General features: G+C 40.9%; 2 protein-coding genes across 10 annotated transcripts in view; both read right to left on the bottom strand.

Moving 5' to 3' along the window:
* Positions 1–8,343, bottom strand: part of LOC138616943 (liprin-alpha-3-like) — a 28,182-nt gene extending 19,839 nt beyond the window's left edge. For all 3 annotated transcript variants that reach the window (XM_069691547.1, XM_069691548.1, XM_069691549.1), the window contains exon 1: positions 8,039–8,343. The gene's annotated coding sequence lies outside the window, so the exon portion shown is untranslated. The remainder of the gene's footprint in view (positions 1–8,038) is intronic.
* Positions 8,344–9,422: 1,079 nt separating this feature from the next.
* Positions 9,423–23,887, bottom strand: plekha4 (pleckstrin homology domain containing A4). Of its 7 annotated transcripts, none has more exons than XM_069691539.1 (24): positions 23,595–23,887; positions 20,190–20,259; positions 20,005–20,103; positions 19,819–19,891; positions 19,620–19,720; positions 19,351–19,469; positions 19,049–19,255; positions 18,637–18,934; positions 18,210–18,269; positions 17,322–17,462; positions 16,548–16,607; positions 16,372–16,452; positions 15,990–16,142; positions 15,735–15,833; positions 15,353–15,461; positions 14,702–14,763; positions 14,231–14,335; positions 14,060–14,150; positions 13,779–13,834; positions 13,042–13,176; positions 12,555–12,938; positions 11,546–11,661; positions 11,340–11,449; positions 9,423–11,124 (listed from the first exon to the last, which is right to left on the bottom strand). In XM_069691539.1, exons 1-24 carry the CDS (start codon positions 23,633–23,635, stop codon positions 9,905–9,907), a joined length of 3,990 nt encoding a protein of 1,329 aa, XP_069547640.1. In that variant the 5' UTR covers positions 23,636–23,887; the 3' UTR covers positions 9,423–9,904. The 7 variants fall into 7 exon arrangements, with proteins under 7 accessions (XP_069547640.1, XP_069547641.1, XP_069547643.1 ...); XM_069691540.1 differs by having other exon boundaries at positions 17,346–17,462; XM_069691542.1 differs by having other exon boundaries at positions 20,241–20,259.
* Between the last annotated feature and the right edge of the window lie 232 nt (positions 23,888–24,119).

The raw sequence follows: 24,119 nt of genomic DNA, 5'->3' as shown, positions 1-24,119 counted from the left end.
TTGCATTAGATCCCCCCTCAATAAATTCCACTGTGAATGTAACAAATGAGAAAAGTCACCACAAACATGAGCTGGTAGTTTTAGATCACAACACCCACTAATGTAACTCTATGGAAATGTGACAAAAAATGATTTGCAATTAGAATTTTTAACACAGAAATAGGCCTATATGTTGACTTTGTACACAATAATTTAATTCAGAAGGGGAATCTCTGCTCATACATCCACTGTCAAGCTTTCGACTTTCCAGTTACAGCAAATTAAATGAAAGGTGTACAGTATTTGAGTAGCATACACACAGAGTCAGACTACTTGAGACATGTCTAAGGAGACAGGAAAGAGATCACTGTTCAGCCCAGTTATTGTCCAGATAACACATAATACTGCTTTAAATTATGTGTACTATAACTGTAGTTCAAGATTTTGAAAAATACCAAGTGATAGATCAATACCACTTGATAGCCTGCCTGTCAGTAAAACAGGTAAAGCTACAGCTCGTTGATAAGTATAAGCCCTTTGCACGCAAGACTAGATTTGAAATCTTAGCCAGTTTTAACAACCTGGGAGACCCCTTGCCATAAAGCTTTTAACCTTTTAATCATTAGAGCGCACGCACCAGACGTTTTAAAGAGGATCAAACACTTAGGTTTTCAGAACGGCCTTAAAATCTCGCAGAAACTCGGGAGATCAAACGTGACCTCAGACCAAAACAAACATGGAGGCGCACTGTCCTCGTCAGCTGCTCGCACTTGTCTGTACTAACGTTTTGCACCGAAAAACAAAATAGGAGTACAATTTTTTTTTTTTTTTTTTTTTTTAAATCTGCGGATGACGTTATTGCTCAGAAAACAAGCTGAGGTGAGTAACAAAGACTGTTTTATAGTTTGTCTTAAACAGGTCTAGTGCTAGCTGATGCTACATGCTAACATCTCTTACCTGTGTACAGGTGGAGGAGTTGGGGGGGAGGGAGGAAGGGGGGGGTGAAACTTGTTACCATGAGACATGTTGTCATTTGTATTCATTTTCCAAACTTGTGCTGCTATGGAAATGTTGTTTCATATTATTATTACTATTACTACTATTATTATTACTGTTATTATTATTATTATTACTATTATTATTACTACTGTTATTGTTATTATTATTATTATTACTGGTTGTTAGCTCGCTGTCATGGATTGTTGCGGGTTTCTGCTCAGTATTCCCTCACTAGTGTTTTCACACTACAGGATTTCAAGTCATACATCAAACAATTTTTTAAGTTTACAGAAAGGATCATTTCGGTAGATTAACTTTTTAACTCATAAAAGTGTTAAAAGATTAACATTAACAGTTTGTTTAAATAGGTATAATTTGTTCACATTCTGCAATTACAATTGAAAGATGTGATTTCACCCCAAAAACGTTTCTTTAATTAAAGGAAGGAAATTACTTCTTTTTTTTTTTTTCAACTGAGTGAGGCCTCTGTCTTTGCAAACAGTGAGCCAAAACGTTATAGATCCAGGCAATCAGCGTTATGATATTGCCTTGAGTCCCTCTCTTTCTTCCATTATTCTTCATTGTCTTGTCTGGAGTACTCACTGGCCTTTATACTTTTAAGTGGACTCATTTAGTGAACGACGCTGGCTTCTTTACGTCAGTGAGACTGGGCAGTGCTATAAAGAATATCTTTGTTCCAACAGAATCATCCATTTTGTGAATCGAGCATACTTACTGAAGCACATGGGCCTCAGCACCAGTGGAAGTAAGTCTCTGCTCGTGGTCTTATTGTCAAGAGTTTTGAAATGAGGGTAATAGTACAACTATATAAACCCTCACAAAGGAGATTTTTTTTTAAATTTTTTATCTGTAATATTGAAATTTTACATCATTAGCAGGATAAGTAACTAGTACTGTTGGCTGGATAAATAGTTTGACTGGATTATGTCTTATGTTTTTTGTCCTCTTGGTGAAAAAATATTGGTTGTCCCCAAATATGGTAATTACATTAATGCTGATGATGAGGACTCCAGGTGAACTTTGATGCAATTGTGTCATAAACAAATTTAATTAAGAGACCGCATGAAAAGAAGCAGCTGAGAAGAAAAAAGGTTTGTGAATGCAGCTTCCTGGCAATGTAGCATGGCTGGGTAGCTGTTATTGTAGTCCGTGTGTTGATAAATGAAGCAGCATAATGTTCGGTTTGAGAAAACAACCACAGAGAGTGAATCGGCTGCAGGTTCATCCTCACGGTCTGCTCGTTTTACTGAGGATGTCAGGAAAGCTGAGCTCAAAAAACTGTTTCTAAAAGTCATTTCGAGCAGTCACTTTCAGCAGTTCATGCCAAGTTATCAATGTAATTTTTGTACAATGTATTTTAAATCTTGCATTCTTACAATAATTGTAATTCACAAGGAGTCTCAATAACTTTTGAAACATTATTTACTGTTGTGTTTTGATCAATTCTACGGATTGAAATGAATGTTTAGCAGCATCAGAGTAGTTTAATAACGTAATAATTGATAGACTGAGCCACAGTCTAACAACTCTGCCTCCAACAAGATAAATCTTGTTTCTTTGAGAGTGATTGCAGGGTCTAATTTTGAGGTTTGAATTTTAATACTTAGCCAGGTTTTGTTTGTCTGTGGACTGTGCCTTTTTAAAGTTTTAAGATTGTACCTTCATGCCAGAAGAGAAAACACAATTCCAATGCTCAGGGTATAATGATGACCTGAAAAACTGTGACCAATATAATGTAAGCCCTCAGTGAAAGATTGTCACAGTAATTACAGTATGCAGAGAAAAGAGGGATGAAATATGCTGAGATTTCAGATTGTGCAGACTCAAATGCGTTTAAAGCACTTCATCACTGATAACTCTAATAAGCAGTGCAGATGCACGTATTTACACTTGCTGATTTAATTCTTCATCATACAGGTGTTGCACTGTTTATTTAAAGACTAAGGGGGACAACTGACACTACATATTTACAGAGCACATATTTATGCAAAACACCACCGCTTATTGTTGTCATAGGGGCATCCAAGACTAAAAATGGGCTAGCTGGTAATTGGAGGCCTGATGCAGCTCTGAATTAGCTCCTCATGCTGGTGAGTTGGCTAGAGCACTTGGCAACCTCCCTGCGTGTCCCACTGAAAAAAAAACGTACATCCTTTTCCCGCTCCACTGACGGATAATTACTGACGCAAGACTGACCTGGCATTGACTGCATTTCCCTAAAATACAGTGCGAGTGTTCAAAATGAAATCAGATTTAAGAGCAGCTTCTCTGCCACATTAATGGCTGCATGCACAATAGTAAACTGTATCATGATCACACTGTGAACATTAACAAAGGGGTAGACTTGAAAAGGTGAGGCTGAGGCATCAACTAATATGAGATGGAAATTTATAATCCAGAGCAAGGAAATGTATACCTGCTTCAGTGGAAGATCTTTAGCTGCAGAGATATAGTTCTGTTTGTTAAAGCACCGGAGCGAACCTATGACGCGCTTGCGTTCACGGTTGTGCAGTTGTGGCTCGTTATCAAGCTTCATTTTCCAAAGATTTAATGTAATAAATTCTATATTATCAACAGTTCTTCTGGATTAATAATCTAAAGTGTCAATGTCCGATTTCAGTCACAGCGGCTGTACGCTGTGTTAACGTCTCAGCCAAACTGTATTTTTTTATGTAAGCACCAGAAGATAGCAGTACCTAAATTTAATACTTGCTAAGTTTTCCACAACTCATTCCTGAATACGTTTTAGTAAAACACTAGAGGGCTTTTAATTTGAAACGGTACAAAATGATGAGTTTGTATTAATAATGAAAAGCGGCAACTTTAACAGGGCAAACGGGAGCAGATCAAAATGAGGCTTTTGACTATTACAAAATAAATAACTACATTTATGAAAATAAGAGAATTAGAAATGAATGCCAGTTATCTTAACCAGGTGAGGTAAATAAAGGCCCGTCACTATTTGAAGAAATACAGACAGTCATATGGGTGATAAAACAGTTAATGTTAGGTTTAGTAGAAGCCAACCTGTTAGCTATAGCCTGAGGTGTTCATGGGCTTGATGCTAAGTCCGTTTTTTATAATTGTTTACGTACATGTTTTTGTCCAACAAATGATAGGATGTTTTAGCTGCCTTTTTATCTTTACTAGCTAACATACAAACTAGAGAAAACGTGTTTGAATTTGCTCAAAGGCTACCAGCACCTCTTCACGTGTTAGGTTTTCCTGCATCTTATATTCAGTGCAGCCGTTTATGTTATGAATCAATCAATACACTTTAAAGGTCAATCTGACAACTTTGACCATTCGATTTGTTTTTACTGGCTCTCTTGCATGACATACTTTTCTTGATGATTAGATCTTCAATCACTCAAGACACCTGACTGAAAAAGACCACAATTAAAGGTCTGCTTAGCACCGAGGCAGCTGATTGTGATTATAGATCATATTATGACTGATAAAGTTCAAGATAAAGTTTTTATGTATCTGTTATTACAGCCCTGATTCATGATGAAATTTTTTTTTTATCATTTGAGTATGTCAACTGTTTTGAAATATAACATAAAGCCATTCTCTTTGTGGGTGGGGGGAAGGGGAGGGAGGGGGTTAGATTGTCTAGAATCATAATGATGTTAATTACACCAACAACAACAACAAAAAAATCCCAAACCAGAAGCTGACAAGCAGAAGCTGTGCTGAAAGTATTAGGGCATAAAATAAGTCTTTTCAGACAAAACTCGCTTTATTAACACAAATAACTCATTTACAGTCAGTACGGCTCTCGTCTCCTCACCAAAACAAAAAGCAAGCGGATAAACCGGAAGTGGCGGGGTCTGCGGAAAATGTGGCCTTCACAATAACATCTAATGAAATGTTCATTATCAGTGGAAGTGATTACATATTACTGTATATGCTACAGAAAATGTATACACGAGTCAAGTTTTAAGAGACTGCATTTTGCTTTTGTGAATACATTAGGCCTGTGTTGAATTAACATGAATTAAACAACATCTAAAGCTCTTATTTTGACAGCTGATGTAAATGTTGTTTCTATATTACAGTCACAGACCGTCTGTTCTGTAAAGCTGCATCACTTTTATCATTCATTTTTGTAATGTTTATCTCCACAATAAATAAATTATCATTCATTTTCTGTAATTTTTAGCCCCTCTCTAAATTATATTGTAATTTGTGAGAAAATCCCCCGCAAAATCAAGCATTTTTGATCGTAACAATCACAAAACAAACTCCTGGAGGGATTGAAAAGCAGCAGCTTTTACCAGTAAATTTGTGATCAAAACTACCCCAAATATTCTCCTGATTTTTTTTGTTTTTGTTTGTTTGTTAGTCTAACACCTTGATATACCACCACTAAAGTGTAAACTGGCCTGTAAGTAAAACTTTCCACCATTTTGGTTGGTTTAATCTTAGAATTTGTCACCCCCAGCAGCTCTTCATTACCACAGAAGGGCCAACAGAGAAAGGAGTAACATAATTACTGCAGACTTTTATTTTAACAATAGCTGCACAGCTCGCAGTAATACCTCTCTGCATTCCTACTGTCATATGATGAGTCTGCACTGGATGAAGAAAAAAAAAATATTCATTGCTGGACTCCTGATTCAGTACAGGCAAAACATAACTGTGCAGCCTGCAGTTTTGACTGAAGCGTCAGCTGTGAGGTCACTGAGCTTCAGGACCTGTGTGTGTGTGTGTTTATGAGCGTGTGCAAAAGTGGGAGGGAGAGCGAGATAGCTGTAAAAAGAGAGAACGCCGTAGAATAGTTATCATGCCATAACATTACAGCTATATGAGCATTATCGAGGCCTTTACTTTGAATAGTTGCTATTCGTGCTGCCATATGGGTGCGAGCACATAGGGACCGGCCCAGGAGGCGGCTTAAAATCAACGAGCTGGTGATAACATTTTCCTATAATGTGGAGCTTACAATATACGGCTTCATTATCAAGCGCGTTTATTAGATTCGTTGGTGTAATGGCTGAGCTCATGTCACAGTGTCACCAGTCTGAAATCGATCAATAGTGTGTATTATAGTGTCTGTGGTGCATGTGTCATTCTACCATGATTGCATACACTTCATCATTATCATCATCATCATCATCATCACCATCATCATCATCATCATCATCATCATCATCACAACCACCATCATACACAGTCAAACTGAGTCCTGGTTAGAGCTGCCTATAATCTGGATTGGACAGACATGGCTTTACAGTATTTAGTTGTTAGACTTGCACATATGATATACATTTACCAATTAGGACAAGCCCCTAATTAGGCGCTGTATCATATTACTAAATATTCCCTCTCTCTGAAAAATGGGCAAAGGGAAATATCCTTGTTGTGTGTGTGTGTGTGTGTGTGTGTGTGTGTGTGTGTGTGTGTGTGTGTGTGTGTGTGTGTGTGTGTGTGTGTGTGTGTGTGTGTGTGTGTGTGTGTGTGTGTGGAGAGAGAGAGGGGGGGGGGGGCAGCAAAAGCAGCTCTTCTCCACCAGACACTGGGGCGGGGAGAGGGGGTTTGCAGGCTCCCACAGCCGCCGACAATGAGCAACTGAAGAATGAGGGTCTGGGCGATTAATTTTTTTCTGAATATATATATATACATCCAGTTAAAAGTCAGCTTCACAGCGAAAAAAAGAATGCGAGCATGTCGGATGCGTTTCAATAAAAGCACAGCATATATAGCGAGTAATAATGAAGGCTCCCCCCCCCCCCCCCCATCCCCTCCCCGCGCCTCCTCCCATCATCTTCTCTCCTCTCCCCTCCTCTCCTAATACCATGAAACGGTACCCCATGGGCAAGAAACGCATCATTGGAATCGATAAGTGATTGTCGGCAGCTGGGTGGAGGGAATGAAAGCACCGGGATCCGGGACTGTAGCACGCTTCTTTCTTTTTTTTTAAATTTAAAATTTTTTTTTTATTATTAGCGCGCTGGCATCCACACTGCACACCGGGCTAGCGGGAAAACGACGAGGCTCTCCAGATGACGGCTCGACTTAACTGTGGCCATATATATATATATATATACCTCCATTTTTGAATGTATGGAGGAAAGAGCATTTGGTGGCAGGCACACGATCGCGCACGCGCAGATCTACATTTTTTATTTTTTTATTTTTATAGTAAGCAGCTCGGCAGCTGTGTAGCGGAGGCACCTCGAAACTGTGTCCCCTCGTGTGTTTAAAATTGACCACGAAGGCAGACGAATCCACGTCTGTTCCACAGAGATCCTAAAAGACTGTGGAATAAGCGTCACGTCAGGAGGATGGCCCCAAAAATAGACTATACTCCTCGCACATTATCAGCGTTGGGGGGGGGGCTGCCTTTTTTCCCCCCCCCCAGACATTATAGAATTATAAGCAACCCCATAGGGCCAGTGACAGTAGTGAGACGAACTGGGTGGTTTTGACTACAAAGACTCCCAACGGCGAGCAGCTTAGTTGCAGCCATGATTAATTACAAGCAACACAATATACAGTGGCATCTTATGATATTTAAGAGGATTCTCTCTCTCTCTCTCTCTCTCTCTCGCTCGCTCTCTCTGTCTCTCTCTCTCTCTCTCTCTCTCTCTCTCTCTCCCGAGTATCTATCACCTCGCCTAACTGTATGCAAACGGGAGCGAGCAAGCGCGCCCTACATATATCGTGCTGTGTGCTGCCAACACACCTGTCAATGCCTGACACCGACATGGGCACCAAGCGCTGCATAGTCCATCTAATATAAGCCTATTTGCTTCCATTCAAAAAGATCCCCCAAACACACACACGCACGCACGCACACACACACACACACACGCACGCGCGCGCGCGCGTACACACGCATACACATACAGCCCCCCTCCCTCTAAATCCTTGGCAACACAACGTTAGGTACTTGTTATCGCACGCGTGCACGCACACATGCATCGATACATCAGTGCATGCACGTTCCTCTCGTGCGTCTTTCGATGAATATTATTCTCCCCCTCGATGGAAACTGGTTTTGCGATGGGGCGGCGTGAAGTTGCATCCTTACCACAGTCATCGGGGGGAGCCTGTAGTGTCCATGTTTGATGTCAAATATTCCTTAGGTCCATCACCGCGGTTCCTGCCTCGGTGTGTGTGTGTGTGTGTGTGTGTGCCCCTCATCCAGAAAAAGCGGAGTATAGCCTAAAAGCTCACGGTGTGTGTTTCCCCCCCCCCACCCCCTCTGTCTCTCTTTTTCCACATGTAAACGGCGAGGAAGGGGACGCGAAGAGAGACGATACGCCACCTTACCACGGACTCCCCCTCTGTCGGATTGGAAGGTAATGGGTCTTAAAGAAACATTCTCTCAGCATTCTCCGCATCTCTGTGATTTACGCGCGCGCCACGCACTCGCGCGCACTCGCAGGCCAATCAAACACCTGATTAATTATACAGTGTGTATGTATATCAGAGACAAGAGCCAACTAACAGACACACATTTACCCTGACACTTGCGCACCCTGCCCTTTTTTGAGCCGCATCGTGTGCACAAATTCACCAGTTCAACACAAATGCAGTGCTTATCTATTTGTTGATAATAAACCAGTATTATATCTGTGCATTGTATAAGAAAGCTGTGGGGTGATGCTCCACAGGCCGAACTTCAGACCATTAGAAAAGCTCATGCATCGGGCGTATACGCCAATATTCTGAGCTATAACAGTTAAGTAATGCATTATATGCAATACATTTGATGGAAGCAGTCTACATAAATGACAATTATTCACATATTGAGCATAAACGTTTCCCAATTCTGCAGCAAACACACAGTATCTTTGATGTCTGAATACTGTATGTCAGAATAGACAGAGACTCTCACTTATGACATATCCAGGAATGCCTTCAGTGTGTATAGTGTGGTGGGACACGTGCCAGTGACATTAAATCATAGCAGGAATATCTTTACAGTTAATGTTAATCCATCTAATTATGAAACTGGCCATACCTATGACTGCTGTCTTTAATTTAACATCCCCCCAAAAAATGAATTCAGCCCATACACAAAATTTGATCTTCACAGTGATTAATATGCATGTTCATAATGATATCAAATTTGTAAACAGATCAGTAGGTCCATCTCGCTCTCTCTCTGTATGTTTGCATGTGTGTGTGTATGTGTGTGGGGGGCTCAGTAAACATAAGGTGGTGCTGTCTTTAAGAGAGAGAGAGCCTGGGAAGGGGTGATGTAATGTGTTCTCAGACAATGATGTCATCGACTGAGACACGGCAAGGATTTAAAGTGACAAAGGCATTTTCAGAGGCGCCATGTAATTCTGCATCAAGTCTCCTCAGAGAGCAGCGACCGAGCACCTGGGGGACCTTCATCGGGGGGAAAAAAAAAAGGATGTAACATTAATGTGATTCTTTGCACATATAAAGCTGGAGTCTGTGTCTCGATGTAGCACACAGCATGTTTATTAATCACGATACCTGAGATACAAAACACATCTTGTTACAGCGACAATAACAGGGTTATGTTGCCAACCAAAAGCAGCCACCATCTATTATTCCTATGTTATGTTAGATGCATATTTTGAGAGGAATGAATGTGTTAAAATAACTGCAGTTATACATAAGGTATTTGATGTTTACCATCAACTGCAAGAACAACACTATAGTTGATTACATAGTTTGTTTTGATGAAATATTAAGATTTTCCTATTATGACTAATGGAAATGTTCAAGTTTACCAAATATTATGTCTTTTTCTGATATTGAATGTTCCAGTTATAGAATTTCGAGATCAAAGTTAGGTCCAAACTCCTTCAGTCAGTGGAAATCCTCCTCCTCTGACATTTTCTATTACAATAAATCATTTCACTGTGTTCTTGTCCTTCGTTCACTTAAGCTCCTTAAGCCCTCACTGTTCTTGCGTCTACAAACTTGTCCTTAATACTGTTACTCTCGCCTTCCCAAAAGAGGCGCTCCGAGTCACACTCCTGCCCTCGTACGCAGAGCTGGACAGAGACACGGAGTGTTTGTCGCTTCGTTCTTGCACAGTCTGGTTGTTCCCCTCACTTAAACTGGTACATCTCTTCAGTGCTTCAGATCTCTCTTGGTCCTCCTTCTTGTCTTCTGACTCATTCGTCCCGCTGCGCTCCCCTCTTGTCTTTGCACATTCCTCCACCGCGTGATCAGAACCAACGTCCCGAGCACAAGCTCCATCGATAGTTTCTCTACCCTCCAGTTGGCTTTCTTGCCCCGAGTCGTCCTCACATTCTTTTGGAATGATATTTTCAGAAACACATGCCTCCTTTGCTGGATTCACAGAAATCTCTAACTCTGCTTTCTCTTGGATTTCCACTGTGGAATCTTGGGTTTTGTTATCTGTTAGATTAATGTCATTGTTGTCTGATGACAGATGTTGACAGGAATCCTTGCTGTCTTGGTTAGATGATCTGCCAACTTTACTGGTCGCTTCAACCGGCACAGATTCAGTGATCAACAGGGCTTCTTCATCTTCTGTCCTCGGTGGTACTTGAGCAGATGAATTCCCATCATTCTTTGTGATGTCTGAGTCTGAAATACTGATGTCACATGCAATCTTATAGAAGAGTGAATGGTTCTCTTTCATTTTCGCTAAGCTTTCACTCACTGTTGATGACATATCGTTGGAATCGGTGATGTCATCAGAGGAAGCCGGTTGGTTGTCGATGTCTGCCGTCTCTTCAATGCGCAGCGTTTCTATGTCAGGGATCTGCAAAGGTACGAACCCCTGCCACTGGTTGGTGGACAGGAACCACTTGGCTCTCAGATCAGTGGACTTGAGATTACTTTCATTGTCATCATCGGCATGTTCTTCAAGCTTTTCCTGCTCATCATCTTTGCAACCTATAAACCCGTTGGCTCCGTCTCTCTGGTAGACTGTCATGGATGAGATGTGATATGGTGACGCTGGGCGTTTGATTTTAGTTTTGGCAACCCCTGGTCTCCCCCTGTGCTGTGTTTTGTTCCCACACCTGGCCTGACTTTTAAATTTGGTAACATGCTCATGTTCTGCATCTTCATCCTGAGATGTTGCACGAGAAAGCTGAAGCTCTGCAGAGCTTCTGAAGTTATCCCCACAGCTTCCGTAGCCATCGTGAGAGTCGTGGCCTGAAAACAGGAAAAAACGGGGCAGAATTTGTTTATAGAACATCAGTTGACTCTGCAGTAGATCTTGAATAGCTAATGGTCAGTAAAGGCTAATTTCCATAGTATGAAAATAATTAATCATGCGATTACAAAGAAAATTGGTTAAACTGTAACGTAATATTTGCAACTTAATGTCATACTTAACTTTTTTGAATTTGTCTAGGTAAAAGAAGTACCTGCTTTCATCCTTTGTTTCCTAGCCGATTCAGAGGGACCCTGGTGAACTTCTTTCCATGGTCCGCTGACTGGGATGTGACTGTGTGTAGTAGCACTCTCTCTGACTGCGCTGATAGATGGATAGACAGACAACAACCAGTTTGTGGGGACCATCTACATAAAGCGCATATACAAACAATTAAACAAAAGAAAAACAAACCCCCACCTCCGTATAACTCGCTCTCGTATTCGTTCCACTCGTCGGAGTTTGGCCTCTCGCTGTTCAGGGGTCAGACAGAGGTCTGTGACAGGGGTCAGAGCGGCAGCTGACTGTTCCTCTGCCTGTTCAAGCAGTTTTACATTAAAATGGACATATCGCAATGACCTTGCCTAATAGGAAAACTATCAGTGCAATGAATCATTTTTAGCACGGTAATGACAGCAAATATTAATGTGAAGGAATCTGCAATGAGCGAGAACCCTAACATCCTGAGCACATCAGGCGTTTGTTAATGATTCCAAAAAACACATTTTCTCTCTTTTTAATAGAATTCAATGGGCCAAAATGTGATCCGAAATGAAGTAGGCTTACTCCAGATCAAACGGAACCATCGTTTGGTTTGTTTGCAGTATGAAAACACACTGGATGGTTCAAACTTTCGGACCAATTACAAAAAGTTGAGGCAGACTATTATCACCCATTTAACAATAGAAGATGACAAAGAACTGAAAAAAAAAAGAAAAAAAAAGGAGCAAAAATAGCTGCGATAGCTGCATGGGGAGAGGTAGGGACTTATATATGGTCTGACAAAGAAAAAGTTAACTTTGAAAAAGCAAAGCATAAAATTGCTGCAGCACATGACTTATTTTCGGAAAGAATCCTCAACAGAAACATTTCAAGAGAAAAATAAGTGCTGGTAGTATTGCTTCAATAACAATAGTATTGTAGCAATGAAATGAATCTGTTCATCCGTTTTTCTCCATTAAAATGGAAAAGGCTAATGGTCGATCCACGCCTGGCTACAAACCAGTCTTTATCAAAGACAGGGAGATGCAGCCCACATAAGTGATGATGACAGGACGCAGGCTTGCAAAGTTCTTTAGTGCGCTCACTAAATTGCAATTTGGAAACCAAAACTATCTGAATCAAATGTATACACTGTAACAAAAACATGACCTTGGTCTGGACTTTTAAGGTGTCAAAACACCCTTAATGATATTTCAGTCTTTCTTACCCGGACATCTAAGCTTGCACTTCCACTTCCCGAACCTGCTTGGTCTTGATTGCTCGAGGTCTCTCCACCCTCAGTTCTGCTCACTTCTGACTTCTCTGACGCTCCTTGATGCTGCTGTCTGCTTGTCTTTTTGACGGGCTGACCCTGGCGCATCTCGACCGAGGACCGGCTTTGATCAGGGCTGTCCAACAACAGCCGTCTGGGTGGCTTGTTCAACAGTTTTTTCCTCTGCTCAGTCATTCTTTGCTGCATCTCGGGTGGGATCTGCTCGAGTAGTGGAGTGTCAAGCTCAGCCGGGGGATCCTCAACAGAAACTCGTCTGGCCACGAGAGAGGATGGTAGTACAGCTGTAACAACTCTGGTCACCCTTAAGGGAAAGGGGGCCTGAGGAAATACCAAGATAAATCGGTAAATGTGCGTTGGTATACAGTATAATGTCGTGATTCAGTCAGTTTTACATATAACTAATAATAATAATCTGGCAGACCTCCTCTCTTGTCTCTGAACTCTGGGTTTGGGAACCTGGGGTGGGTATGGGAGGTTTCTTCCTATTAGTCAACCTCTCCTGATTCCTCTTCATTCTCTCGATCTGCTCCTCTTCACTCATCTTCATCTTCATCTTCTAGAAAAGACATATGCTCTTTAGAATATGAGTCATTTATGAACACTGCACCTTCAGAAACCTGCACGTAAAAAGCCAGAATCCACGACTGGCATTAAATAGATGATCATTAGGTTAGGTTAGGTTAGGTAGTTACTTTATTAATCTCCGAGGGGACATTTTTTTTACGGCTTTGTGCTTGCATCGGTTTGCTCAGAGGTGTGTGTGCACATGAGAATATGGATGGCTGCTTGCATGCTACGTTTATATATGCAGTACATAAATATATATATGTATGTATATGTATATGTATATGTATATGTATATGTATATGTATATGTATATGTATATGTATACTGTATATGTGTGCATGTGAGAAAGGGGGGTTGGGAAGTTGAAGTGAGACGAGTGAGCCACTGTATTGAGATACGAGCCTCTGCCTCCCCCTCTCGGCTACAAAAGGCACTGCAACATGCCCTAATTGCAAGACAGATGAGCGAATCAAAGAAATGGAATTTGGCTGTGATTGCGATGAGGGAAAAATCAGCTTTGACTGCTTCTATATTTGGAGCATTTTGGATCACATTGCACACCAGCATACAGGAAATTAGGAAGAATCAAACCTTGGTTGATTGGTTTGTTGCGTCTGGTGGGATCCACTTTGAAGTAGACTGCGAGTCTAACGATGAAATGAAAATAGAGAATAGACACGGATGGAGGGAGTGAGAGAGGATGAGTGGAAGGAGAGAGTGACAGGAAGAGAGAGAAATTGGAAACGTGAGGGGGGAAGGTTGAACGATTTGCCTAAAACATCTATTCAAGTAATTATTAATAGATGTGACAGAAAATATGAATATACAGCACACTGTATTGATATCACTCTTATTTGTTTATATGTGCCAACCGGGTGCATCTCTTTGTGCTTTCACATGAAGGAGGTCAGGCTGGCTGTTTCCTTGTCTGTGTATAGGCTCAACAGTGTGGCTGTAGATTCCCTGAAACACAAGCATAGAAAAACGTGAAAATATCGTCAAACTTGATTGTATTTGTCAGTGCATATGTCTAAATTTCCCACCTCATATGGCGACTCTGTCCAGCCGTGGCCCTGATCCCTGGTTTGGTGGCATTCCTGTAGCTCATGGGGTAACGGTGGGCGGACTGGTAGTTCCTGTTCCACATCCTGCGGGGATCATAGTCACAAGGGATGTGATCAAAAGTGTGAAGCCATGATGGAAGGTCCTTTTGTATCAATGCCAGACTGATAAAACCAAATGCAACCCTGACTGGAGCCTGCAGTTATGTCAATACAGTGCGATTCCTTCTTTCTGATTCAGTTAGCCAAATATCATGAATGCTTCAGATGTTACGAGTTGAATCCAAAGGCTGCTGTAAGAAACACCTGTGGGCTCAAAGATCAAGTTGGCAGATGCCAGCAGATTGATTTAACCATCGCCTGGAGTCGACAACAATTCCGCATTTGTTCATAAAGCAGAGAGCGAACGTCAGGGGCAACTGACAAAAGAAACAACAGACAGGACACTCGTACCATTGGCAGCCTTTCTGTGGGAGAGCCAGGGGATCCAGGATGTGGAGCTGTGGACTGGAACACTGAGGGGGAGACAGAAAAGGTCATTGTGTTGACACAGTTCATTTATTGTCAGGTTTCATGTGCATAACCAAGATGGACCAGGAAACACATTGGTGACCCCAAGTGGCAGCACAAAGCAATGATTTGGATTTTTAAGATTTCATACAGGCGAAGAGGGATTCACATTTTCTTATTCAGTCTAAAGTCATCATTCATTAATTTCTGTGTGCAGAGATGTTTTGATTTTAGGTAAAGTGAGAGGATATTGTGCAATGATGTGTTGTTTGGATAAACCGATAAGATAGCTGCAGTTTTATGTGTTATAAGGGGGTGACCAAGAGGCAAAATGGCAAAGCCTATTTACATTTACATTTTTGAATATCTATGCAGTATCTGATGCAGAGTTGTGGTTTTGTTGCCTTGACATCACAAGTCCAGCACAGTAGCTTTTTCTTTTGTTTTGCGTTGCTCATAAATGAAGCCATTAACACACTCTAAAAGATTCAGGCAAAACTCCACTGTTATAATTTACCAGAAACAGACATTTACAGTAGGATATAGATCCACATCAAGACTGTAAACATTACAGTAGGAGTATCTGATGCTTACTGTGGTGTCTCTGTAGTCCCAGCAGGAAGCGGAACTGATCCCTATTGATCTTCAGTCCAGCAAGGATGTCCTCCATCATCCACAGCTCTCTCTGAGCCTGAGACTGCTCCTGTAGATGAAACTGACTCTTATAAATATGTTTAGGCATGAACGTGAGGTTTGGTCGAAAGACATCCATGACATTAAGGTCATGGGTCTACCACTCTGAGACATGAAACAAATCTAAAAGGTCTAAAATATTTATCTTCGGTTATGAATGAGAGTCCTCAAAGATGAGACCTTTTGAATAGATGCAGCACACATGTTAACGAAGCTCACTATATAGTAATAAAACTAAAAAAAATATTCATGAAAGAATTAGTGCCTTGTAGTTTACAAATACCTGTGGCATTCCAAAGTTACAGATGTGCTGAAGGTGTGAACGGATAACAGACAGTTCACTCTCCATTCGCTCATATTGACTCCAAACTTGCTCCATTTCCTGAACATAAAGATTAGAGGATTTGTAAACAATACAAAAAAAATCTATAATGAATCTGAAAACAAGTTAACAAACAAGAACAAACAAACAAGAAAATCTATATAATGATACGTGACATAACAGCAAAATGGTCTCTTTGCTTGTTGGTTTACACACCAGTGATACGTCACACATTCTGGCACGGATCGTGACCAGCTCTTCTTGTAGCAAAGCCTTCTGGGTCAGTGCTTCTTCGTGGGCCCGCGGCCCCTGACTCTTCCACTCTTCCAGTTGCAGCCTGGACACTTCTAACGCACACTGGACGCTGTCCTGCAAGAGATACATAAGGTTTCTTATATTTGTACAGGGAGTCTATTGGGGCCAGAGGTAATTTAGAGCCAGCCCCTTGTGGCCCTTAGTGACATTGCGCTTTAAGGGACTTCACTTTTTAGCCCTGGAGACAATGTCCATTTTTGTTTGCCATTCATGAGTGGGATTGGGTATTAGTCATGTATCGTCAAAACAGCCTTAAACATGTTGATGTGTTGTTTTTACTAACCTTGTCTATTTGTAGCTGGGCCAGTTCTATAGACAGAGACTGTAGCAGCTTGTCACAGCCACACAGCCTCGTCAACACAGCCTGAGGAGGGAAAATCAAACTCGTATGTACTCAGAGAAAAAATATGTAATAAAATGCTGCAGAGACATCCACATCCTGTAATTTTAAATACTCACATCTGCCTCACTTTCAAGAGGCCGGATTGGTGGCAAATCCCTTGGGTCAGGTTTCGGCGCCTGAAAAGCATCGAAGTCATTGTTTGTACATACAATTTATACATTTTTAGGAAATCCCTTTAATAATCTTTTAAGAAATATTACTCTCACCAAAGTAAACATTTATTTGGGATATTGTGTGTTGGGTAATGCTTCAGGGATTTAATGTTAGTGCTAAAATGTTAAGATTAAGCTGTTTCAACAGAGCACTGCACAAGCTTCAGCGCGCTACAGCCACGTATTAGGAGCTCTGTCATGAAACTGGAAAATCATTATTCAAAGTATCATAACATGATGCATTTGTAATTTGGTAATCGTCAACTTTACTAGTCATTAAATTTAGCATAATCCTGGCAGTACTCCTCAGACAAAACCTAAAGTATAGATATAACGACCTCAGGTATGATAGTACTAAACACAATAATAATAATAATAATAACAAAGATATGATTTATTAGTAACGCAAAAAGTTTAAACTGTGACAGTTAGTTACAAAACAGTGACATGGACATGAAACAAGTCAGCGACATACAGGACAATATCACAGGATAATACAAATGTTGTTGCCAAAACTCTTAGAGTCCTTTTGTTAAAGACGGCATAGTTTAGACTGTTTTTTTGTTTTGTTTTTGGGGGGGCAACATAAAACAAATATAAAACATCACAACACCATTGACAGTTGTACCACACAAACGGCCATAAGAACACAGCACAGCTCAGCCGGTAGGGCTGTACCATAGCTGGCGGTAGCACACACACAGATAAATGGCTGCGGTGATGGTGATGATGGTGGTGGTGGTGTTGTGGGGGTTGGGGGGCTCTCGATGAGGGGGGTAAAGGAGGCAGTAAGTCTGCATGTGCCCCTGTGGAGTAGCTCTGTAGAGACAGCGTGTACGTGAAAAGAGAATGCATGATATTAAAGAAAACGTACTGACGTCTTTGTTCAAAGACCAATGCAACAGAGTTTTTAACTACTATTGTGTTTTTTTTATTTTTTAAAAGCATGTTATTAGTGACTTCAATAACCTGTTATAGTAGGTTTCACTCAATAAAATTAAGAATTACTGATAACGGTTTACACTCATGCCGAGTGTGTAATACACCTGTCAGTCCACTAGAGGATGTGACACATTCTGCTCTGCCTAGGCGTGAGAAGTACACACATGTATGACCATCCTGATCTCATTGCAGAGCTACAAAGACGATAAAGTCCACGTATATGGCAGGTCGGGATGGCTGGATGGAACAAACACAGGACCTTCACCTGGATGTTTGTGAAGCAGCTAAATTCAACATGGATTTCTGTAAGTAAATTACTTGGATAACGTAATGTATTTTACTTATGTAAAATATGTAAAGTATCTTAAAACTTGACGTATATCGTCACTATAGGTAAAATTGCTTAATTTAACTTAAGCAATGATCTTTCGCTAAACTTCACCAACCTAAGGCAACTTACTTTTCACGCCAAGGCAACGCAAAATGTCACTCTTGCACTTTATCCTCTAGTGGACTGATGTGTGTATTTCATGCTTGGGTGTGATACTGGGTTATTACACTTTACTCAATAGTTGTAATGTGCTGCAAACTAGCATGGATATAAATATATTTTTATATAGTTACCTTTCCCAAAGGTCTTCGCCCACTCGGTGTATGATGAACAGAACCATATGTAGGGACAGGCTGTTAACAAAGTATAAGTTAAGGTGTCTACAATTTACAATTCCCCTCAATTCTCTAATACGGTCTTTATTTAGACCTCCATTTCTCCATATTCCTTTTACTGCCACACCCTCAGTTTTAAAGGCTTTTTTTTTTTAAAGTAATTTTTGATTACATGACATAATCAGGGTTATGTTTAAAATTTTGAAAAGCTCCTCCAGAGATATTATACAACTGTTTTAACGGGCAGTGATATTCTGTATTACCTTCTATTAACTTCATGTGTAAAATTGGATCCTTTATAGCAATAATTAAATATAAAAACAGTGTGACACACAATGATATTCATTTGAAATTAGGGTCTTGACAAACAAAAATGAGTCCTGACCTTGCTTAGGCTTTGCCACCTTTCTGTGACTGGAGTTGTAGGGTTGGATTTGAACTCCAACTGAGGTGAGGCAGGTGCATAGTACAGGGTCTGTGGCCCCATGACCGGGTTGTCATGGGGTCGAATGTCAACCCTTCCCACTGGTGTATGAGGTCGTGACCCCAGTTGACCCCTCGAGGTCAAAGAACCTGTCCCATAAATGTCTGTTTGTGGTGGTGTGTTTTGGCCGGGAAGAGAATCCTCCTCTGTGTTTGGACCAAACAGTCTTCTTCTGCTGGAGTCGGGAGGGCTCGGCGTTCTGTTGTGAAAACACCAGAAAAAGAAGAACAGAATGCCAAACTCAGACCTTTCTCAGATATACCTTTTAAGTGAACCAGGATGTGCCGTTCACACAGAGAGATGATTTAACAACCTGCTGTTTCTCTGATGTACACGCCGCCGCTCCCTCGGCTCTGAGATCCCCATCCTCCCACCACTGAGCTGACTCGGTTCACTCAGTGTCCGGCTGACGTGCCTGCGCTTTTGGGAGGAACCCTCTTCATCAGAGGGGGATTTAGGGAAGTCCACTGATTCACTGCTGCCACCTATCTGTGTAAAATCCTGATAACTTGAGCAGCGCCTGAGAGAATTAGAGAAGGACAGAAAAACACCTATGAACTGCTATCGTAATATTCAGTATCTAAAACCTCATGTCAGCAGTGAATATAGTGGTACCTGTTCAGGGAGCTGTCTGGCTCCATTGCTGCAGACTGACTGAGGGCTCGAACCCATCCCAACATATCCTCCTGAGTGTCAGCGCTGAAGTAATAAGAGCGCATTCCCTGGTGCACCACCTGGTTATTCACAAGTATATGTTCAAAGTCATGTAGAGAAGCTATTTTTTTTTTTTTTTTACCAGTAAAACAAATTTTATTTATAAACTTTTTATTTATACTTTATTTATAAAAAATAAAAAAATAAAAAAAAATAATAATCATGAGTACCTTGAAGGTGAACTTTCTGTTCTTGCATTCTCGCGGCGTGCAAAACAGGATTTTGTAGCTTGGGAGTGGGATGCTGCCCAGCACAGATTCTTCTCTGCTGTCTGATGGAGGACAGAAAAGAAGAGAACAAAATAAGAGATGCATTATTGTACATTTCATCCAGTCAGACAACTTGCTGGTCTACAACTGTGGATTCTACCTTTGTAGTAAAACAGACAGAAGTTCGAGAGGACAAACCATCTCCTCTTCCAAAGCTTCAAACCAGAGCTGTCCTGCAGAGGGAAGATTAATTAGGTTCTGCTCTTTGCACAATTTGGTCACACACTCTTCTTTCTTCTACATTTTTTTTTTTAGCAGATCACAGAATAAAATTATGCCAACTTACTTTTTTGTTGAGCCATCCTCTGATGACCACAGGGCAGTTGGGGTCTCTCTTGGCAGCCTGGCATCGTTTCCCAAATGTTTGCACCTTTCCATCACTCTCCTGTTACCAGAAGAGGTAATAATAGATTATTATGCACATTTGTATGCTTTAAAAGTGACAAAAAGACATGCCAACTAAAAAAAAACCTTTATAACTGGAAAATAGGAAATTGTGGCCACGCTGGATGCTTGGCTTACTCTGTCCTGGTCATCCATTCTGCAGGGAAATAAACAAAAAACCAGTAAAACAAACAAACAAACAAACAAACAAACAAACAAACAAAAAAGACAGAGAAAATGGAGAAGTTGAGAATGAGAAGATACAGTGGTCACACATACAATTTCACATGTAATTCAATGTTTTTTCAGATGATATATGAAGAAAATATCAATCAAAGTTTAACATAACCTCCTAAATATATTAAAATAAAAAAAGAAAGAATAGTAAGCAGTACTAAACAACAACTCCCTGTAATGTAGCTGACTTAAATTAGCTAGTGGATGTTGGTGTGGCTATGACAAGAGGCCTTACCAATACAGTCTGAGCCAGAGTCTCTCTCTGCAGAAACAGTCAGTGTCTCCCATGAACAGCACCCTTTAACCTCCGAATACACACATGCCACATTCTTATATAGTTGAGATTTCTTTTCCTGGTCAACTGTTCATTCTTTCAGAGACTCGGTGCTGCGCTCTCCCACTTCCAGCAAAACTCTCCCGCAATTCTATTCTGAGCCATAACAGGCTGGCACGCATCCCTGCCATGAAACTGACAGGTGACAGCTGCGTCGCCGTGGTAGCAGGGAGGGGCCGGGACTGTGTGAAAACCAATCTGGCAGCAGGGACGGGCCGGTATGAGAGACGAGATTTGAAATGTGTTCCATACTGCAGGACTGCAGCGTGGACTGCTGAGGGCAGAAAACCAAATTAAAAGAGTGCCGGGAAAGTAAAGTGGCACGTTGAAGACAAATGTGCAAAGAGGGACGAGCCTCACGGTGTCAGAGTCATGCCAACTCTCAGGGATTCATCAGCGTATTTGCAGTGGTGGAAGGTAACATGTACCTAAGTACAATTTAGAGGTATTCATTTTTTTTCTACTTCATACTTCCACTCCACATTTCAGACAGAAATATTGTACATTCCGCTCCACTCCATTTTATTTTTATTTTGCAGCTTTAATTACACAATAGGTGAAGACTTAATGACTCGATGAATAGCATAACAAGCTTTAAAATACAACACGGGATCAAATCGATAGTCTCCAACCTTTTTTATCTTCTGATGTCTAACAGAAATCAGGGTGTAGTCGCGGTCCCATTTTAGAGTTCTTAAAAGCGCCACCAAATAGTAATTTTGCTGTAAACTTCTCACCGTGGTTTAATTTCCCCAAAAAATGTTATGATCCAATATCTCTCCAAAAATCAATGGTTAGAGGAAAAAGTCCAGAAACTGAAAATGTATTTGTGGATCAGAGCTTTTTCTTCTTTCCTCTCAGTCATTATCTGACAACCCCTCACATTTATCTGCTGCCCCTGGATATAAAACTGTATAAAGTAGTTCAAACTAGCTCCAATTGCAGCAGCTTCAAAAGCAACATGCTGCTTACACACCAATGCTTCAGTATTAATAATCTAATGATAATCTTTTGCTTTAATATTTTAGCTATAGTGTGCTGTTAATGCTTCTGTACTAGGACCTGGTGTCATTTTTTTTATACAATAAATATTGTTATTACTGGGTAATAGTGCCATTTTAACTTCTGTTTTATATATCACTTAGTTTAAGAGAGTCATATGCTAGGTCAATATTTTCTAAATTTGCAGTTTAAAAAAGGTTTCTCTGTCAGGTCGTAATGATGGAATATTCGTACAATTAAGATCTATCTTACAGTACTACTACTACAGAAAGTAACATTTTCTTTACATATTACAGCAAAAATTTTCTTCATAAATTCCCACACAGTGCCAGACTACTTTCTTCTATCTCCAGAAGTCCATATATATTTTTTTATACTACCTTTCTTTATCTGCAATAGCAGAAAAAAAAAATCCTTAAATGCCTTTTTAGGCAAAACTGCTTTATGTATGTACACACTCTGTTTATATTTATGTGTGTATATATGTAAATTGTCTGTACTTGTATAGCGCTTTATCACCTTTCGGTCTCAAAGCGCTTTAACATGGTTTTCCCATTCACCCACTCACACACTAATGAGACAGATCACCATGCAAGGTGCTGCCATCAGGAGCACATTCACACACCGATGGTACACCATCGGGAGCAACTTAGGGTTCAGTGTCTTGCTCAAGGACGCTTAGGCATGTGGACAGGAGGAGCTGGGGATCGAACCACCAACCTTCCGATTAGTGTGCAACCCACTCTACCGTCTGAGCCGCAGCCTCCCATGAACGTGTATGCGTGTTATATTTGACACCACAATCACTCTAATTACGAACTCATTTAACTGCTGAAAAAAAAAAAATCTTTATTTAGATTTCTAAGTTGGTTCTCAGCTTTTTCAAGTTACACCTGTTGAGGCTACTTTAACAAAGCTTAATTTAACAGTGTATCTAAACTTAAGCTCGTGGTTGATCTTCATGAAAGAGTAATACAGATGACCCTGGAGATACAAATCATGTGAAACATCTCACACCGAGCCTCCACCAGCACTCGTGGTGGGTGACCCAGAGGTTTGACATGGGTTCAGCATCCACAATCTAAGTCGGCATCAACCGCAATCCTCCACCACTGAGACGCGGAGTAAACGCGAGAAAACAATCATGTCTTTGTCGGAGACGAACAACTTCATAGCCGCTGGGGGTTATGTGGGTGTTGTGAAAAATTTGGAAAATCTCCTTAATCAGTGGAGGTCATTCGCTCGGAGAGGAGTAGACTTAAAATGCTAAAGAGGGATGGAGGGGAGGACAAACGGTGGGTCTGTGTACGACACAGAGTGCGCTTTGTAATGCCCGAGGACTCTAAAGCATCATGTGAAGTTGTACACGGAGCATGTTGAATACATTGGTCAGGAAAATAATCCTCTCTCTCTTTGAACAAAAACATTTGCATGTCTCCCACATTCTCATGCTTCTTAACGTCAACAAAATCATCAAAATGCATTTGACCTTGATAAGTAAAGTAGCGATGTAAACCATTGTCTCAGCTTCTAACATGAGGACATGGGATTGTTGTGTGCAGCACATTTCTCACTGATAAAGGCAGTAAAGTTGCCTTTTTATTGACATAAATCGTGCTTGGTAACTACAGCTGGAATATCAGAGATGAAAAAAAGTCCCCCACTGGGCTTTTAACGTTTCAGCCACATAATACATCATAATAGCCACGCTGCTTCACAATACTGTTAACCTTGAGCATCAGAATTTCTTTCGAGTAAATGACATGTAAATGAAAAGTTTTATTTCATTCGTTTAAGATAACAGAAATAAATGATTAAATACAGATAACTGATTTTTAAAAGTATTTTTCTGAGAAACTGTTCAGATTTACAGAATTACATGAGTCATAAATCATAATAAAGATGCCATATTGCTGTACCTGACTAATTGCGCCCGCCTGCTGGCTACTTTAAGCTCCATCACTTGGCACGCTCCCTCACAGCATCTCCTCAGGTTTGGCTGCCCTCTTCCTGGCTTCTACAAGCTCCTGTTGTCCAAGCAGTCCCAACTCTCTTCAGCCGCTTCTCTCATCGTACGTGTGAATCCACCTCTCCGTTGCCGACTTGTGTCCCTCCGTTCTGACTTGTAGCAGCAGTGTTCGTCCGGTACTCTACCTACGCTGGCTGTTGTCTGCTTTACTGTCCTCTAACAGTGCACTCTCTGTGAGCCCCTTCTTTCTTCCTCCCCCTTCTCTTTCTTCTCCTTCTTCTTCCTCAGTGTCCCTCCCTCTCACCCTGCCATTGACAGCCTCTCTGTCTTTTGCCGAGTGTGGGTTTGTGACTCAGGAATTTACCAAAAAAACAAAAAAAAAACAGCTGTTCTCTCATTTGTCTGCTTTGCCCTTTGCATGATTTAAATTCTTCGCTTAGGTTTGTGACAATTAGAGATTTGGAGGCCGCTCCTG

The sequence above is a fragment of the Brachyistius frenatus genome, unplaced genomic scaffold (assembly GCF_029030835.1).
Source record: "Brachyistius frenatus isolate BFR_SWC_R1_liver_20210118 unplaced genomic scaffold, ASM2903083v1 Contig_11, whole genome shotgun sequence".
Classification (NCBI taxonomy): domain Eukaryota; kingdom Metazoa; phylum Chordata; class Actinopteri; family Embiotocidae; genus Brachyistius; species Brachyistius frenatus.
This window is presented reverse-complemented; position numbering and strand designations above follow the sequence as displayed.